The sequence below is a fragment of the Neomonachus schauinslandi genome, chromosome 5, assembly GCF_002201575.2.
Source record: "Neomonachus schauinslandi chromosome 5, ASM220157v2, whole genome shotgun sequence".
NCBI lineage: Eukaryota > Metazoa > Chordata > Mammalia > Carnivora > Phocidae > Neomonachus > Neomonachus schauinslandi.
The window spans coordinates 449,976-468,642 of NC_058407.1; the positions used below are offsets into that span (position 1 = coordinate 449,976).

Sequence of the window (18,667 nt, forward strand, 5' to 3'; positions counted from 1 at the left end):
CCGGCTGGCTGGGAAGATGGCGGCGGGAGCCCTGGCTGCCGCCGCGGAGCGGGCCCGGGGTGTCCGGGGAGCACGGGCCAGGGCCGGGGCCGGGCCATGAGCGCGCCGCCCTCGCGTCCCCGAGCCGCGGAGCCCGCCCGCGCACCTCGCCATGGCGCGGCTCGCGGACTACTTCGTGCTGGTGGCGTTCGGGCCGCACCCGCGCGGTGAGTGCCGGGCCCGCGGCCGAGGGCTGAGAGCGGAGGGCCGGAGCCCGGAGACCGGGAAGGGTCAGCCGGGGCGGCAGGACAGGCGCTCCGGGGCAGTCGCGGGGACATGTGAGGCGGGCGGGCTGCGGCCGCCGGGCCAGCACGAGGGTCGTCCGGGGCACCTGCCGGGCTGGGGTCGGGGGTCGGGCGTCGGGGAGGGGCGGCCTCTCTGGGGACAGCAGGGCCGTGCGACACGGCGAGCCGAACCTGCCCATCACACTCAGGACAGAACCGGGTCAGGCAGCGCTTTGGCGTGGGCCTGGGAGGTGGGAGGGCCCCGAGAAGGCTCGGCCTCCCGCCTCCCAGTTGGGTGGGATGGGCCCTCTCTGCCTTGGCCGACTGCCGGGTAGCTCTGCCTCTAGGGGCACGGATACTTCGCTTGCAAGCCCCTCCTTTGACCCCCGGTGCCTCTGGCCTGGAGCCTCCGCCCTGCCCGTGTGGGATGTCTCTGGTCCGGGGGGATGCAGAAGAGGGGTGGGATTTAAGGACCACTTCAGGAGGAAATGTGAGGCGGAGAGAGAGAAGAGCGTTCCTGGCAGAGGGCCTGCGGTCCTCATGCCTGCAAGCCAAGCCCTGGGTGGGGGATCATTGTGGTGACTGGTGCCGATGTCCGGGAGGTCCACGTCTAGGGGTAGCGCCTGCGTCTGAGAGCCCTTCAGCCCAGGGTAGCAGAAAAGAGCCTGACAGTGACATCAGCAGCAGTCATGGAGACAGTGGCTTGGGAGTGCTCTCCGTCTGCCAGGCCCTGCACAGCCCTGTGTGTGTGATCTCATTTCTTCCTCCCAGCAGCCCACCAAGGTTTCCTTGCCCTCTCCCTCCTACGTAGAGTGGAGTCGGGCAGAGAGGCTGATTGCCTGGGCTGAGCCCCCACAGAGCCTAAGCCACCACCAAGCTGTGGGCTCCAATCCCAACTGCAGGGGGGCAGTACATGTCCTTGGGGGATGCCTCTGTGGTCAGGCTGGGGCTTAACCTCGAGACTGAAGGTGGGGTTGAGCCCCCAGTCTGTGCTGCTGCTTGTCAGCCCAGTTGCCACTGTCATCTCCCGGAACCCAGACTTTCTCTCCTCTTTGCCTTTCTTGCTGAGACTACCTGCTGGACCCTGCACACTCCAGACCCTCCTCAGTGCCCTTGCCGGACTCGCTCCTCTTCTCTGTCCACGGGTTCATCCCCTGACACCCTCAGTGATGAGCGTGTCTTCCTCCCGAGAGGGAGGTTTTGCAGCAAGAACCAGTCATCTCTGTGTCCCAGTCTGCACGTGGCAGGCTCACTGTCAGTGCTGTACAGGCCCACAGAGGCAGAACTGTCCGTTCCAAGGTGCACGTGGGGGGTAGTGAGGAGGCCATGCCACCTGGAACAGAGGGAGGCATGGGATCCAGGGGAACAAGGTTGGCTGAGGGGCTGCCCCAGCATGAGGGGCCCTGGGCTGGAGCTGCATGAACAGAGTGGGCTTGGAGGCTGACGATGCTGAGGGTGGTGTGGGAAGGGTCTGGGGAGGCAGAGACCACAGGCAGAGGCCAGGTGGTAGCAACAGGGATGGGGAGTTGAGGGTGAATTAGGGAGGTGGGAGGTGGTATGAGTGGGCATGGCAGGCTGGCTGTGACACCCAGGGGGTGGGCACCCCTGGCGTTTGTGGTCTCTGATAAAGACAGGAGAGAAGGCTGGAGTCCATAATGCCTGCTTACCCTGAGTGTCCACTGCAGTAGGGGTGTGGGCCATGGAGCCCCCTCACCACTGCCTTCCAGGGCTGGAGCTGGTCAGTTGCTGGCTGGCCACCCAGCTTCAGGGCCTCTGTTGGCAGGACTCATCCATCCCTGTGAGAAATAAGCCCACGGTCAGGACCCTGGCCATAGTGCTGAGGTCAGAGCCCGGTGGAGGGGGGAAGCCTGAAGCAGAGGAGCACTACATGGGGGAGTCAGTGGTACCTGCCTTGCCACTTGATAGCTCTTGACCTTGGGCCAGTCTTCCAGCTCTCTGCACCTCAGCTTTTTCATCTGGACTTGGAATGAGTCACACAGACCTCCCAAGCTGCCATGAGCATGAGGTGGACACAAATGTGAAGCTGTTCACAGGGGAGGCTCCAGGACGTAATGGATGTCTTACTAATGATGAGCAGCAGGTGTGTGGATACCCACAGGCACTGACACAGTGGGCACTTCTGCTGGAGGTGAGGACCCTGTGTGCTGGCAGGCCTAGGACATCAGGACAGGGATGCAGGGTCTTCTGGGTTCGGTGGAGGGGGTAGGAGAGGGGGATATCTGTCCTTGGCCTGGATCTGGACATCCTGTCTGGAGCTGGTGGATGCAGGGTCTGGGTACAGGAGCCCTGCCTGAGGGAGCATCTGGTTTTTGTGTGTGTGTGTTTTAAGATTTTATTTATTTATTTGAGAGAGAGAGTGAGAGCACAAGAGGGGGGAGCGGGAGAGGGAGGAGCAGACTCCCCGCCGAGCAGGGAGCCCGACGCGGGACTCGATCCCGGGACTCCAGGATCATGACCCGAGCCGAAGGCAGTCGCTTAATCGACAGAGCCACACAGGCGCCCAATGAAACTTTATTATTTTTTATATAAAGATTTTATTTATTTGACAGAGAAAGAGCACATGAGAGGGGGGAGGGTCAGAGGGAGGAGCAGACCCCCCGCCGAGCAGGGAGCCCGACGCGGGACTCGATCCTGGGACTCCAGGATCATGACCTGAGCCGAAGGCAGTCGCTTAACCGACTGAGCCACCCAGGCGCCCAGGAGCATCTGGTTTTATGGTTACCATCTGGCAGACCTCTCCAGGCAGGAGCGTGGGGAGGGGGCTGAATGGGACCCCAGCTTTCAGAGTGCAGACCCCTCCCCTGGTGAGTGGGAGGAGCTCCTTCACAGGACATGGGTTTAGCAGCTTCTGTACCCCGGGCCCAGCTCTGGGGATGCTGTGGGGGCCAGTCAGATCACACCTGCCTAGCTTCTGGGCTGGGAGGGCCCTGACAGTGGTCAGTTGATTGAACACAGCATGGCCAGTGCCAGGCTGTGTCTTTGAGAGCAGGAGACACACTTGACCTGACCAGGCAGCTGGGTGCGTGTCTACCAGGGAGGAGGACCCTTCCCCATGCCCGGCCCCACCCCTAGCATTTGAGAAGAAGACCTTCTGTCCCATGGCCTGGCCTCTCTCAGATCTGACTGTGCTGAGCGGGCCACATTCCTGGGCCCCATCTTCTCTCCCCGCCCATGTTCCTGCCCTCTGGAGCAGGTTGGGCTGTTTGGAATGGCCTCAGCTGGCTTCCAGCCCCCACCCTGGGAGCCGGTCTGGTCCGCCCGGGGGAAGATTGGGGAGGACCACTGGCGAGGCGGCAGCCCCTCTGCACACATCCTGTTGCTGTGGCTGCTGGGACGCCCTGGGTGTGGAGGTTGGGTGTGTGGAGCAGCAGGAAGGTCCCGTCCTTCCTTCACTCTCTTCCTATAGCTGAGCTTGTCCCAGGGCATCTGCACTGGGCTGTGTGGAGGAACGGGAGGGGCAGGCAGAGAGGCTGCCATCCTCCCTTGCCTCTGCTCACTGTGCATGCTGGCCTGGGCTGGCCCTCCAGGCGTCGGAGCCTGGCACTGGTGACGGCCACTGCCAGCAGATGACAGAACGCGTGCTCTGTGTTCCCTCGCCCTGTGTTCAGGCCTACAGCCCACACAGGGCTGGCTGTGGGGACATGGTTGCAAGAGGAAGTGCTTGTCCGCCCATGTGCCTCAGGGGACTTTGGTGCCCTTCCTCCTAAGGCCTCTCAAAGAGTCCCACCCTGGGACACATGATGGTGCTGGTTAGATTAGTTCTACCACTGTGGGGTGACAGGGTGCCCTTCCTCCTCCGAGGTGGGGGAGGCTCTGGTGGGGCAGGGAGCTGAGCTGCTGCAGGTCACCTCCATGGCCACAAGGGCTCAAGTGGGTGGGGGACACTGGGAGACATGGCAGAGCCCTCACCTCCCCCAGGATGCAGGCCAGCAGCCAGGTTGCAGCCTGGCCCCTGCTAGCACAGAGCTGAGGTGTGGGCCAGGTTTCAGAGAGGCTTGGAAAGAGAGGAGGAGTCCGGGCCTCTCTGTGGTGTGCCCTTCCAGGAAGGGCTTGCCTGTCCTGGAGCACCCTGGGGCTCCAAAAGCTGCCCTGCACTTCTGATTAAGGAACCTGCTTGCTTGTGGGGTGTGAGTGGGCCTGGGTGTGGGAGGATGGCTGTGCAGCTGGCCGTATGCATCCGGCAAGCCCTAATTAGGCTGCGTCTGTCTGTGCCGGGCACAGGTGCAGCGATGGATACAGAGACGTAGTTTCTTGCTTATGGAGCTCCCATCTGGCCCAGCCAGCCAACAGGTGCACCAGGAGCCACAGAGGAGTTTAGTGGAGGGAGGGAGGTCCTGGGGGTCCTGCTCTAGGCCCCAGGCTCAGGCAGGGTGCAGAGAGCTGCCTGGAGGAGGGGGCACTCTTTGGGCTGAGACCTGAAGGCCAAGTTTGGGACCATCATGGCCCAGAGAAAGAGCTGGGGGCTGTGGGGGGGATGCCTACTGGCCGTGGGGGCAGTTGAAAGAAAGCCTCCAGTTGGTTCTGCAGAGGGCGGAGCCCTGCAAGTCGGAGTTGATGGTTCACAGGCTAAATGGGGTGGGGAGGGTGGGTCGTGGACAATGGCCAGTTACGTTGTCTGCTTCCCTGTGGGGAGAGGCTGCTGAGAGCAGCCCTCTGAAGGCTGTCTGGCCTTGGGAGGGAGCCTGTGGGGCAGAGGCTACTGTCCCCGTCTGCATACATCCTCTCTTCCTTCCTCCGCCCGCTGCCTCATGGCAAGAACTGGGTGAGCCCTGGGTGCCAGCCAGGCCCAGGCCCAGATGGTGGTTTGGGGCTGCGCACAAATCAGCCCTTAGGGGAGTGGGTGGGGAGGGAAGCCATGGCTCAGGGTGAGCTGGCCTGGGCCTGTTGAGGGTGGCCCTGGGGAGTGGGCCTGGGGGGACCCAAGGGGCTTTGTCTTAGTGGACCATGTGCGTGTATGCATGCTTATGTGTAGATAGGTACGGTACCAACAGACACCTGTTCCTGTTCCCTGTCTTATCTGGTCTGTCTTTTCAGAGTCTCGGTGGTGGGAGGGGGTGGGGAACAGGAAACTGAGGTTTTGTGAGTCAGAGTCATGGCCCCTCCTCGCCCCACTGGCAGCAACCTGCCCGCCGCTGCCGACCTCCTTGGCATTGCCTTCATGATCCTGGAGGGCGGGTGGTCTCCTGAGATTGTAGCTCAGCTCCTTTGCTGTCGAGTTGCTGGGGTCTTCTCACCAGTGCCCAGGCCCCTGGCTCTGTCCGAGGCTCCTGTGCACATTTAGGATGGACCAGGCTGGCTGGACGGGGGTGGGGGAGCTGTATGCAGCAGGTCTTCAGAGGCCGTGTCCCTTGGCTTTCTGGGCCTTGGGGCAGGCCCTTAGAGAGGCTTCATGCCCAATGCCCACTCCTTACCTATTCGCTCCTACTCTCCTACTGGTGTGGGCGGTGGTGTCGAAGCTGGTTCGAGCATAGGGTGGGGACATCTGTGCCCAGGGACCTGCCTGTCATGTGTGAGAGGTGAAGGTAGGGAGGTTTCTGTCTTAGCTGCTTTACCCTGCTGCCATGCTGGGTGGGCTGGAGGTAGAACAGAGACCTGTGTCCGTTCTCTGCTGGTCTTGTGAGGTGAGTGGTCCCCTGACAGGGCCCTCATCATGCCTCCTAGTTTGGCTCTGGAGCGGGTGAGCAAGATGCAAGGGCCCCTGACTCCACCCATGTGGACCGGAGCTGGGAATAGTGCTCTAGGCATGGAGTGGGGGAAGCAGCCCTGGGCCTCCTGCCCCCATCCCTCCCCCTGGCCCAGGGGACCTATGGGGGCTGCGCTCCGCGCCCCCGGTCTGTGTGGCTGTGCGCGGTGTTGTGTGCAGGCAGAGACAGCAGGCCTTCAGTGCCCCTGACTGTGGCTGGATCCCCAGCGCCCAGGAGGGTGCTCCTTCAGTGGGTGTCCTGAGACCTGGTCTCTGTCCTTCCTGACAGCTACCACCTCTCTGGGCCGTGTGCTGGGCCTGTCTCTGAGGCCATGGTACAGGGCAGTTTGGGCCTGGGTGCTCTCTCCCCTGGCACAGACAACAGGTGTGAGACCTCTGCCTCTCGAGTGGGCTCAGAGCTGGCAGGTGAGGTGAACCAGGGAGTGGGGTGCCCCCGTCCTCATGGTGCTCACGGCCTGGTGGGGGCTAAGTGCCGAAGCTGGTGGTCGGCTATGGAACATCCAGAGCTGCTCTCCCCTTGGTGGAGGGCTGGCTTGCCGGTGTGCAGCAGGCTGGAGGTGGGTTCTGCCTGGGGGTGTTGGCATGTTGGGGAGGGGCACGGGAGTGGCACCAGGCCGGGGCCTCCATGCTTTTGGTGCCTGGCCTAGCCAAAGGCTTTCAGGACTCCCTGTCCCATACCAGGGCTTCTCTCTGTGCCCTCTGGGGGCCCTGGGGTCCGTGGCTGCCTAGTGGCCACCCCTCATGAGACTATTTTTAGGGAAACGATAGGTCTGGGAGCTGAGCCTGGTCTGATGCTACACAAAGTCCAGGCTGGGTAGGAGGTTTCCATCTGAGACCCTTGAGGCTCCTGCCTGGGTGGGGGTTGTGGGTGGTGGGAGATGCCCTGACTACGTGCTTCTGTCCTCAGGGAGTGGGGAAGGCCAGGGCCATATCCTGCAACGCTTCCCAGAGAAGGACTGGGAGGACAACCCGTTCCCCCAGGGCATCGAGCTGGTGAGTGGGGGGTGCTGAGGTGGGGGTGGGGGCAGGCCGGCACTGGTTTCCCCAGGACTGTGAGGAGCCTCTGCAGTGCCCAGCCCCCGACGGGCACAAGGAGATAGCTGAGCTGCTGCAGAGGGTGGAGGGTGGGGGTCACGGGCTTGGCTGGCAGGGTACTTGGTGCCCACAGCACGTCATGTTATCTGTCCCTTGTGATGGGGAGACCATGTCCTGCATCAGGGAGTTCTCTGGCCACAGTGAGACCAGAAGCTGTGACTTCCTTTTGGGGGGAGGGTTGAGGTCTAGCAGGTGAGATGCACTGAGGGTCGCAGAGTGAGGTGCTGCCTGCTACACTGGAACCTGGTGTCCATGCCCTGGATGCAGACTTCTGAGGGCAGGGAGACGGAGGGAGCCAACTGCTGACCCCTCACCCCCCTCCCCTGCAGTTTTGCCAGCCCAGCGGGTGGCAGCTGTGTCCTGAGAGGAACCCACCAACCTTCTTCGTTGCCGTCCTCACCGACATCAACTCTGAGCGGCACTACTGCGCCTGCTTGACCTTCTGGGAGCCAGCAGAGCCCACACAGGTCATCTTGGGGGCTCGGGGGTACAGCCTGATGGGGTTCTGGCTACGGCCGACTCCCTCTGCCTCTGTCCACGCGTGTGTCTCCCTGTCTGTGGCAAGTCCTGGTGCCTCAACCCCACGGAGGCCTGAGTTCCCGTCTGAGTCACCGGTGTCCTCCCCCGGGGCCTGTGGGACATGCCTGAGAGCGGGGCAGACGGGGCTTCTGTCCACAGGAAGTGGCGTGCGCCGAGGACGCCACTGAGCGGGAGGAGGAGGCGGACGAGGGCGGCCCAGCGCAACTGTCGCCTGCGACCCCTGGCCCACCTGGCCAGCTGTTCGCGCCCAAGACACTGGTGCTGGTGTCTCGACTGGACCACGCGGAGGTGTTCAGGGTGAGGCGGGCAGCCAGGGTTCAAGGCAGGATATGGGGTGCCCCCGCCGGTGGCGCCGCCATTCCCGTTTGTGGTCCTTGCAGAACAGCCTGGGCCTCATTTACACCATCCATGTGGAGGGTCTGAACGTGGGCCTGGAGAATGTGATCGGAAACCTGCTCACGTGCATCATCCCCCTGGCGGGGGGCTCACAGGTGGGTCCTGGGGGCAGCTGCTGTCCGCCCATAGCCACGGCCCTTCTGGTGTCCCAGACCACGAGGGTGCAGCCTGTGGGCGCTCAGTGTCCAGCTGGGCTCAGCCTGGCCCAGACCTTGGACGCTCTCCTGCGTCTTGGCCCTGCCTGCTCACCTGTGTGTCCCATGTCTTGCCTGGCTCCCTACCTGGCACCCTTCAGGTCCTCTGTCCTCTTGTTCCTTGGGTGTGCCTGGCTCTGGATGTTGGTGTCGGCGTGACTGTCTGCTCCCTGGTCAGTGTCCCCACGTGTAGGTGCGTCTAACTGTGTTTCTCTGCCTGTCTGTCCTGTGCAGCTGGACTCTGTTGAGGATGGAGTGGTACGGATTCTTTGTTTCTTCTGCCCACCCAGGCCCCACCTTGCCCCAGGTCAGAGGCCCTGAGTTTCCTTGGCAGCAGTGCTCAGGCCGGGAGGCCGGCCGTGGCCTTTCCCTCCTGTTGTGAGGCCTGTCTTGGCCGGTCTCGCCTCCGCTCCTGGAGCTCTGGGCAGAGACGGGTCTGGTCGGGGCAGCTGAGCACCGGCCCCTCTCTTTCCACAGAGAACCATCTCTTTGGGGGCCGGTGACCGGCAGGTCATCCAGACCCCACTCGCCGACTCGCTGCCCATCAGCCGCTGCAGTGTTGCCCTGCTGTTCCGCCAGTTGGGTGAGCCCGGCCGCCCCAGCTGCGCATGCCGCCCTCTCGCCCGCCGGGCCCGGGTCACAGGAGGGGTTCGTGCTCAGCTGGCCCTCCAAGCCTGTGCTTTTCCCTGCAGGCATCACCAACGTGCTGTCTTTGTTCTGCGCTGCACTCACGGAGCACAAGGTGCTCTTCCTGTCCCGGAGCTACCAGCGGCTCTCAGACGCCTGCCGGGGCCTCCTGGCGTTGCTGTTCCCTCTCCGATACAGGTGCCCCTGCTGCCGCCCAGCCCCTCCTCCCGCCCCGCCCTCGGCCCCCCGCACTGAGCCCTCGCCCATTGCAGCTTCACCTACGTGCCCATCCTGCCGGCGCAGCTCTTGGAGGTCCTCAGCACCCCCACGCCCTTCATCATCGGTGTCAACGCGGCCTTCCAGGCAGAGACCCAAGAGCTGGTAAGGGCTGCGGCCTGTGCCTGCCTCCCCGCTCCGGGCCACGCCGACTGGCCGGTGGCTCCCTGACTGCTTGCTCCCTTTGATCCATAGCTGGACGTGATCGTTGCCGATCTCGACGGAGGGACGGTGACGGTCCCTGAGTGTGTGCACATTCCTCCCCTGCCGGAGCCGCTGCAGAGTCAGACACACAGTGTGCTGAGCATGGTGAGGCGGGGCCAGGGGCTTCAGGGCAGCTGAGATGGGGTCACCTGGCAGCAAGGGGAGCCCCGGGCCCTGGGTGCGCGGCCATCCCTACTCCCCTCTGCTTCTGCAGGTCCTGGATCCAGAGCTGGAGTTAGCGGATCTTGCCTTCCCACCACCGTCAACCAACGCTTCCTCCCTGAAGATGCAGGTGGGGGTCACTGCGGTCCCAGCGCAGGGGCCTGTGCTAACCCTGCGCCCTCTCCTTAGGTCTGCAGCCACCCCTCTGGGCCAGTTGCAGGGGGCCGCATGGGGGGGGTGAGTCTTTAAGGGGTCTGTGTGGGAGTGGTCGTCAGCACTGAGCCTCAGAGGCGTCGCTGTGGCTTTGTGTGAAAGAAGGTTGGAGGAGCAGGATGGGGCAGAGGCGCCTGGGAGGCCTGGCAGGGCATGGGTAGGTGTGTGTGCGTGCGTCGGGGTGGAGCCTGGGGTAGGTGGAGGGCTGCCATGTGCAGGGGCTGGGGCAGGCCTGTGGCCTCGCCCTCACCTGCACTCGCCTGCCTCAGGACAAGGAACTGCGTGCTGTCTTTCTGCGGCTCTTTGCTCAGCTCCTACAGGGCTATCGTTGGTGTCTGCACATGGTCCGCATCCATCCAGAGCCTGTCATCCGCTTTCATAAGGTGGGCCACAGGTCGGGCTAAGGGTGGAAGTGGGCAGGAAGTCAATGCTGAGGGGCTGACCCCCTTGTATGCCCCCAGGCAGCCTTCCTGGGCCAGCGTGGGCTGGTGGAGGATGATTTCCTGATGAAGGTGCTGGAGGGCATGGCCTTTGCAGGCTTCGTGTCAGAGCGTGGGGTCCCTTACCGTGCTACGGACCTGTTCGATGAGGTGCATCCCCACCCCAGTTGGGAGGAGCCCCCGCCACCACTCCCTGCCTCGCCCAGCCTGCCTGACCCTGCCTCCTCCCCCAGCTGGTGGCCCATGAGGTGGCACGGATGCGGGCAGATGAGAACCACCCCCAGCGCGTCCTGCGTCACGTCAAAGAACTGGCAGAGCAGCTTTACAAGAATGTATGGCGGGTGACACAAGGGGGTGGACCAGCCTGGCCCGGTCACCGTGCCACCTGGCATCAGGGAGGTTGCCCACACTTACACGTGTCCCACCCAGGAGAACCCGTACCCCGCTGTGGCTATGCACAAGGTGCAGAGGCCAGGGGAGGCCAGTCACCTGCGGCGGGTGCCCCGCCCCTTCCCCCGGCTGGATGACGGCATGGTGCAGTGGATCGTGGACCAGGCCACAGCCAAGATGCAGGGCGCACCCCCGGCCGTGAAGGCTGAGAGGAGGACCACCGTGCCCTCGGGGCCCCCCATGAGTGCGTAACGGGGAGGGGGCCAGGGAGCTCGGCCCAGGGTAGGCACGAGGTCAGAGATGAGTGCGTTTTCTTTTCCCCAGCTGCCATCTTGGAGCGGAGTGGCGGGCTCCATGGCAACAGTGCACGCCGGCTGGAGGTGGTTCGAAACTGTATCTCCTACGTGTTTGAGGGGAAGATGCTTGAGGCCAAGAAGGTGAGGGCAGCCGGGCGCAGGGAGCACCTGTGAAGGGTGCTGGACCCAGGGTCTGTTCACCTGCCAGGGGCATGAGGGGCAGGTGACACCAGGTGTCAGGCCCCCTCCTCAGTGCAGCTGGGCAGAGCCTGCGGTGGGGGGGGGCTCGCAGGAGGGCTTTACTTCGTCTTCCAGACATGGGAACCTGCAGGTTTCTGCTGCTGAGTTTCTTCTTCATCCTTCCTGACGGAAGTGCAGGCCCACCCCAGTTGTGTGTGTGTTGGTCTCGCCCTCTGTGGTGCTCGAGAGCTCCTCTGGGTTTCACAGCAGCCAGATTGCGTCTCGGCTGCACAGTCTCCTGGAAGGGGCCTGCAGGGCTCCCAGTGGTTTTACGATGAAAAGCAATAAGAGAACAAGCACACAGCCCTTTCTGCGGCCTGCCCGGTGCCCAGCCGGCCACCAGCTCTGCGTTAGACTTATGCTTTTTGGACAGTGAGGCCCTGGCCAGCGGGGGGCTGCAGACATGGGAGCTGGTGCGTGCTGGGGCTCAGGGCCAAGGGGCTGCACCCTGGCTGTGGATGTGCAGCGTCTCCGTCTCTGCGGGGCAGTGAACTTGCAGAGTCTAGGCACACCCGACCTGGACCGCTTCCAGGTCCCCTCTGTGCTTAGAGCCTGGGCTCTGGCCTCCCAGGGGCCGCTGCCCTCCCCTCCTGGGCTCTGTGCCCTGTGCCTCCCCCCTCCTTCCAGGGCATGGCTGGATGCCCCCAGCCCCGTGTTCCCCTGTCCCCAGCTGCTGCCAGCTGTGCTGAGGGCCCTGAAGGGGCGCGCGGCACGCCGCTGCCTCACGCAAGAGCTGCACCTGCACGTGCAGCAGAACCGGGCAGTCCTGGACCACCAGCAGTTTGACTTCGTTGTCCGCATGATGAACTGCTGCCTGCAGGTGAGGCCGGGCCCCCACCCTGCTCCTGCTGTGGACGCAAGGGTGGGGCGGGCAGGGGTTCCCCGGTCTACCCATGAGGACGCATCTTCTGGCAGTGCCGACAGCTGGGGAGATCCTGGTCTGGGGGTGGGGGTGGCAGGGGGAGGACCTGAACCTCTGGGCGGCCCTTTGGGAGCCGGCTCAGACGGGGACAGTGGTGGGAGATGCTGCTCTGGCGGCGGGGCCGGTCAGGGCAAGGTGGGCGTGTGGGCACGGTTCGGGCAGCTCACGGCTCTTGCAGGACTGCACCTCCCTGGACGAGCATGGCATCGCAGCAGCTCTGCTGCCCCTGGTCACGGCCTTCTGCCGGGTGAGTTCTGGGGTCGCCCCGGTGCCCTTCCCTCGCCCCCTCCTGCTGCACCTGGTGACCCCCCACCCTGGCCTCTGCAGAAGCTGAGCCCGGGAGTGACCCAGTTTGCATACAGCTGCGTGCAGGAGCACGTGGTGTGGAGCACCCCGCAGTTCTGGGAGGCCATGTTCTACGGGGACGTGCAGACCCACATCCGGGCCCTCTACCTAGAGCCTGCCGAGGACGGAGACCACGTGCAGGTGTGCGGGGACTCCCGGGCCTCGGGCCTCGGGCCAGCCCAGCCCAGCCCCGTCCTGGCTCACCTTGGGCGCTGTGGCAGGTGGGGGAGCTGTCTGCACAGGAGGACGAGCGCTCTGCCCTGGATGTGGCCTCTGAGCAGCGGCGCCTGTGGCCAACCCTGAGCCGAGAGAAGCAGCAGGAGCTGGTGCAGAAGGAGGAGAGCACGGTGTTCAGCCAGGCCATCCACTACGCCAACCGCATGAGCTACCTGCTGCTGCCCCTGGACAGTAGCAAGAGCCGCCTCCTGCGGGAGCGCGCAGGGCTGGGCGACCTGGAGAGCGCCAGCAACAGTCTGGTCACCAGCAGGTGCGGCCGGGGCCTCGTGGGCCTTGGAGGTGGGTGGGGCTCGGGTGGCCGGGCCTGTGCCCACGTGCCCCCTCCCTGGCCTAGCATGGCGGGCAGTGTGGCGGAGAGCTATGACACGGAGAGTGGCTTCGAGGATGCAGAGACCTGCGATGTGGCCGGGGCCGTGGTCCGCTTCATTAACCGCTTTGTGGACAAGGTCTGCACAGAGAGTGGGGTCACCAGCGACCACCTCAAGGGGCTGCATGTCATGGTGCCAGGTACGGGGGGCCTGGGTGTGGAAACGCTCTCCTGAGCCGGGCAGGCATGGGGGGCCCAGGGTATGAAAGCGACTGTCTCCCAGACATCGTCCAGATGCACATCGAGACTCTGGAGGCTGTGCACCGTGAGAGCAAGAGGCTGCCCCCCATCCAAAAGGTGAGCGGGGACTGGGCAGGGCTGCGGGGCCCCAGGGCCTGGGCGGTATCCTGAGGTGCCATTCTTGTCCCTGAGCAGCCGAAACTGCTGCGGCCACGCCTGCTGCCCGATGAGGAGTGTGTGCTGGACGGCCTGCGCGTCTACCTGCTGCCAGATGGGCGTGAGGGGGGCGCGGGGGGCACCGGGGGGGGACCCGCACTGCTCCCGGCCGAGGGCGCCGTCTTCCTTACCACGTACCGGGTGATCTTCACGGGGATGCCCACCGACCCCCTGGGTGAGCCTTTGGACCCTTCGTCTGCCCCCGCCCTCCCTTCCCCACCGGGGTGCTTGGGGGGAATAGGACTTTCCCTCCTCAGGGGTGCGGGGTCTCTGTGCAAGACAGGTCGTTGTCTGCCCCCCTCCCACCTGCCCGGGACCTCCATAGCTCTGGTACCCCGAGACCCTGTGACCCCCGGTCCTGCCCTCCCCTTGACTCTGCCCGGCCTGTGCTAAGTTGGGGAACAGGTGGTGGTGCGTTCCTTCCCGGTGGCTGCGCTGACCAAGGAGAAGCGCATCAGCGTGCAGAACCCCGTGGACCAGCTCCTGCAGGACGGGCTGCAGCTGCGCTCCTGCACATTCCAGGTCTGGCCAGGGGAGGTGCTGGGCACGGGCGTGCTGGGGGGCTTTGGGGCCCCTGCGTCGTGGCTCTCGTTCTCACGAGCTGGCGTTAGGCGGGACCTCACCCGTGGCGCCTGGGATGTCTTGTTCACGCTCAAGCCGCCGTGCTGTAGCTCGGTGTCGTTGGCCTGTGTGACGTGCTGGCCTTTAGGGCTCCTGTGCTTGTTTGGGGGGACCCTGACCCTGGCATCCGTGTATCCCGCACGACTGAAAGTCACACAAACGAATGTGACAACTTGGTGACAACCGGCCACACACCGCGTGACGAGTGGCCCCTGCGTGCCCGCTGCCCCTCAGGAGGACGCCCCTGCCAGGCTCCAGGGGCCCCCAGCTGCTTGCTGGCGGCCTGCCTGCCTCTGCGGCCAGGCCAGAGCCCAGGGCGCCCGGACGCTGAGGGCCTCTTGTCTGACACAGCTGCTGAAGATGGCCTTTGACGAGGAGGTGGGGTCCGACAGCGCCGAGCTCTTCCGCAAGCAGCTGCACAAGCTGCGGTACCCGCCAGACATCAGGGGCACCTTCGCCTTCACCCTGGGTTCCCCCCACACACCCGGCCGGCCGCCCCGCACCGCCAAGGACAAGGGCCCTTCCCTCAGGTGTGGCGCTGGGCCCCGGGGCCCCCGCCCCTCCCTGTGCGTGTGTCCCCCCGCATCCATTCTCTTGCCTCTGCTGACCTACGCCCGCACCCCCTCCAGGACCCTGTCCCGCAATATCGTGAAGAACGCCAAGAAAACCCTCGGGCGGCAGTACGTTACTCGGAAGAAGTACAACCCCCCCAGCTGGGAGCACCGGGGCCAGCCACCTCCTGAGGACCAGGAGGACGAGATCTCAGGTGGGTGGGGGCGCGGGAAGCCCCGGGGGGTCTGGGTGAAGACCCCACGTGCAGGGCAGGGGGCCTGGGCTTTCTGTGGGTGACGTGCCCCGTGTTCCCCGCCCGCCCCAGTGTTGGAGGAGCTGGAGCCCAGCACACTGACCCCGTCCTCGGCCCTGAAGCCCTCGGATCGCATGACCATGAGCAGCCTGGTGGAGCGGGCCTGCTGCCGGGACTACCAGCGTCTGGGGCTGGGCACGCTGAGCAGCAGCCTGAGCCGCGCCAAGTCCGAGCCCTTCCGCATCTCCCCGGTCAACCGCATGTACGCCATCTGCCGCAGGTGAGCAGGCCGCCCAGAAGCCGCGCCCTGGCTCCCGGTCCGGTGGCGCGCCTGGAGGGAGCGTGGCAGAGGCTGGGGGCAGGGGCGGCGCTGGGGGCGTGCCCTGTCCCCTGCGGCCTCAGCGGGACAGTTCTGACTCCTCGCAGCTACCCGGGGCTGCTGATCGTCCCCCAGAGCGTCCAGGACAACGCCCTGCAGCGCGTGTCCCGCTGCTACCGCCAGAACCGGTTCCCGGTGGTGTGCTGGCGCAGCGGGCGCTCCAGGGCGGTGCTGCTGCGCTCCGGCGGCCTGCATGGCAAGGGCGTCGTCGGCCTGTTCAAGGCCCAGAACGCGCCTTCCCCAGGTACCCGCGCCCGTCCCCGCGCGCGCCTGCGGCCCCCCCTCGCTGTCCCCGCCCGTCCCCGCGCCCCTGCGGCATCCCCCCCCCCGCCCGTCCCCGCGCGCGCCTGCGGCACCCCCTCCCGCCCGTCCCCGCGCGCCCCTGCGGCACCCCCTCCCGCCCATCCCCGCGCGCCCCTGCGGCACCCCCTCCCGCCCGTCCCCGCGCGCGCCTGCGGCCTCCCCCCACCGCTGTCCCCGCGCGCGCCTGCGCCCCGCACCGCACCCTCGCCGCCCCCCTCCACCCCCGACCTGGCTCCAGCCCCTCCCCTCCCCCAGGCCAGTCCCAGGCAGACTCCGGCAGCCTGGAGCAGGAGAAGTACCTGCAGGCGGTGGTCAGCTCCATGCCCCGCTACGCGGATGCGTCCGGACGGAACACCCTCAGCGGCTTTTCCTCTGCCCACGTGGGCAGCCACGGTGAGGGGTGCTTGCAGGCGGGGGGTCTTGGGGGGGCCGTGCTGGCGTTTGTGGAAGGCAGGCCAGCGAGGGGGTGGAACGTGTGGGGTGTGGGATCACATAAGTATTCTGAAGCCCGGCTCTGATCGGTCCTGTCTCCTGCCTGGGCCGAGCTCCTTGACCCCCTCGTCTTCCCTGCCTGTAGCCTGCCTCCAGGTCCCTGGACACAGCTGACCCTTGAAACCCCCACCTGGGCCCCATCCCTCCTTTGTGCTGCGCGTCCCCGCACTTCCCACCACCCCGGCTGTCGCGGTGGCTGCCCTTTTGTCCTGTCCCTCCACTTTGTCAAGGCCATCTGACAGCTTGGGCTGCGTCGTTCGTTCATCTGTCCTGGTTCCTTCAGTCTTGTCTGTACTGGTCTCCCCGTCCCCACCACGGGCGCTCTCAACACCCGCTGGCCCCACTGCGCCCACGTGGATCCAGGCCCTTAGGACCCGGTCCTGCTTTCTGTCCGGTGTGGCAGGGTCTCAGTGTTGCAGGTGGCAGAGAAGGCACCAGGCCTGGGAGGTTGGGGCCATCAGTGGGCCCTGCCCCTCACCGTCCGGGCACTAGTGTGGGGCGGCCGCAGAGGGGCTTGGGGATGCGAGCGTGTGTGCTGCTGTCCGAGGGGTACGTGGCCGCTGTGGAGGGCTGGTCTGACCTCCTGGTGACAGGTGGGGACCTTTCTGGGGAGGTGAGCTGTCTTTGTGCTGGGTTCCTGGAGAGGCTTGCAGGCGGGAGAGGACACCGTGGGGGCCGTATTCTGTAAGTCGGGGGAGGAGGCGGTGTCAGAACGGGGGTGGCCTCGTCCTCCAGGGCCCTGGCTCCACAGCAGTCACTTCTCTTGCATCGCACTTACCTCCCAACTGACCCCATTTGCTTTTCCCTGACCCCGTCCTCCCCCCATCTCATCCAGGTCTCCCATCACCCCTGCCTGACCCTGACCTTCCCTCTTCCCCCCCCACCCCATCTCCTCCGTGTACCCCTGTCCTCTGCTACCCCTCTCTCCTTGCCCTGTCTCACCCCAGCTGTGCCGTCTCCCCCCCGCAAGCCCCCATCGCCCCCATGTCCCCCTCCCCCCTGCCTGGGTCCCCACGGATGCCCTGGTCCCGTCTGCCTCATTCTCTTGGTCTGGCTGATAGATCCTCAAGGGTTCGTCCTTGGACCTAGGACTCCAGCTGCTGTCCAGCCCATGTTGGCCGTGTGCTTGGGGCCTGGCGTCCAGAGGCCTCCGTCTGGGCTTGATCTGTGAGGCTCCCCTTGCTGGCCTGGGCCTGCCCCCCACCCCAGCCTGGTGTCCGCCTGGGAGGTGTGGGTGCCGTGACCGATGTGTACCCCACCTGGTTCAGAGTCGGTACATGACACACGCGGGGTCGCTTGGCTGTGAGATGCACCTCAGGTGCTGGTTGGTGCAGACACCACACCAGGATCCCTTGTTGGTCAGGCCTTCCTCATTCCCCCCGTCCCTCCTCTCACGCTCGTCTGCACCTTTCTGTGCCGGTGCTCTAGGTCCTGGGTGCACTGGGGTGCACGGGTGGGTTTTGGGGGCTAGTGGCACCACCAGTGGGTGGAGCCTCGCGGAAGTGTGCTCATGCTGCCTGACTCTTCCCGCTCTGTCCACTCCGCGGGGCCTCGCAGTCGCCCTGCCACCCCTTCTTGGAGCGGAGGGGGCGTCTCCAGCACACAAGAGGGCCTTCTCCTCCCCGTCGAGGTCTGCGGACCCCACACCCCGCTTCTGCCCCTGCTTGGTGTCGCTCTGCACAGCACATCCCCTGCTGTCTGCGCACCAGCCTCCGTCCCTGTTTAACCTGTAGGTCTGGGCTCATATACGGGGGCGGCCAGTGTGCCCGTGTGGTCGCTTATGGGGGGCGGTCTTGGCATCCACCCGTTCCCCTCTTGTTCCTCGTTCAAGGGGCTTTTGGTTTTCCAAACAGCAGCGTCCAGCATCAAGTATGTTTTATGGTCCCACCGTTGCAGAGAGATTCTGAGTAGCGCCTGCAGGCAGCACCCTCCCCACAGGATTCTTTGTCCCCAGCGCCTGTGTCTTCCCCTAATGTGGCCTGGGTGTCCTTGGCTGTGCCCAGAACCCCCTGGTGCTGCCTCCCCGTGTCCCCCGAGTTCAGAGCAAGCCCCCCCATTGCCTGGGGGCATCTGGGGGCTCCGCCGTGTGTGGGTTCTAATTGAGACACACATGTCCTTGCTGCGAGTGATCGTGCGTCCTGCCTGCAGTGTGGCAGGCTGGTGTCGTGCTTATCTGCGGCCGCTGCTGTGGCGGATAGGGACAGTGCCCTGCTGTCCTCTGCAGAGGCAGCTGAGCCAGGGCACCGGGGAGCTTCCTCCCCCAGGCTCCCTGGGCCTCTGGGCTCCCTGGGCCTCCAGGCCTGGCTGTGCCCGCCTGTAAGCTGGGGGCCTGGGCCTCTCAGGCAGGTGGCCTTACTCCGCCAGTGCTGCCCCTGGGGCTCAGGCCTGCCCGTGTCCATGGTTCCTGGCCAGGAGCTCCAGGCTCCAGGCTTCCTCTTCTCTGGGCTGTACCTGACGGCCCCCCCCTGCTGGTGTGCGCTGTGAGCAGCTCTGGGCAGTGCCCACGGGGGCTGAGGGTGCGGGGATGGGCTGTGGAGGAGGCGCTGGATGGAGAGCCCAGGGTTCTTGCCTCTCTTCTACCTGCCACTGGCTCTCTGCTCCCTGGCCTGCCCCTGAGGGCTCAGAGGGCCTTGGTATTGCCTCCGCTATCTGTGGGGCTCCTGAGGGGCTTGGTGGGAACCCAGCCCTATAGCTAGTCCCTTTGGACCACAGGCCCTCCATGCCGGGCACACCCTCGGG

General features: G+C 65.2%; 1 protein-coding gene across 1 annotated transcript in view; it reads left to right on the top strand.

Moving 5' to 3' along the window:
• The window catches only part of SBF1 (SET binding factor 1), a 27,824-nt gene continuing 9,157 nt past the window's right edge, over window positions 1–18,667 (top strand). The window contains 28 exon segments of the mRNA XM_044915302.1: window positions 1–206; window positions 6,896–6,981; window positions 7,413–7,550; window positions 7,762–7,920; window positions 8,004–8,114; window positions 8,691–8,796; window positions 8,906–9,038; window positions 9,113–9,221; window positions 9,312–9,425; window positions 9,535–9,612; window positions 9,965–10,078; window positions 10,157–10,285; window positions 10,369–10,467; window positions 10,565–10,769; window positions 10,850–10,962; window positions 11,732–11,881; window positions 12,162–12,230; window positions 12,311–12,463; window positions 12,550–12,815; window positions 12,900–13,072; window positions 13,156–13,229; window positions 13,308–13,503; window positions 13,723–13,850; window positions 14,301–14,479; window positions 14,579–14,715; window positions 14,827–15,034; window positions 15,181–15,377; window positions 15,692–15,829. Coding sequence (XP_044771237.1) covers window positions 152–206; window positions 6,896–6,981; window positions 7,413–7,550; window positions 7,762–7,920; window positions 8,004–8,114; window positions 8,691–8,796; window positions 8,906–9,038; window positions 9,113–9,221; window positions 9,312–9,425; window positions 9,535–9,612; window positions 9,965–10,078; window positions 10,157–10,285; window positions 10,369–10,467; window positions 10,565–10,769; window positions 10,850–10,962; window positions 11,732–11,881; window positions 12,162–12,230; window positions 12,311–12,463; window positions 12,550–12,815; window positions 12,900–13,072; window positions 13,156–13,229; window positions 13,308–13,503; window positions 13,723–13,850; window positions 14,301–14,479; window positions 14,579–14,715; window positions 14,827–15,034; window positions 15,181–15,377; window positions 15,692–15,829 — 3,817 coding nt within the window. The 5' untranslated portion in view covers window positions 1–151.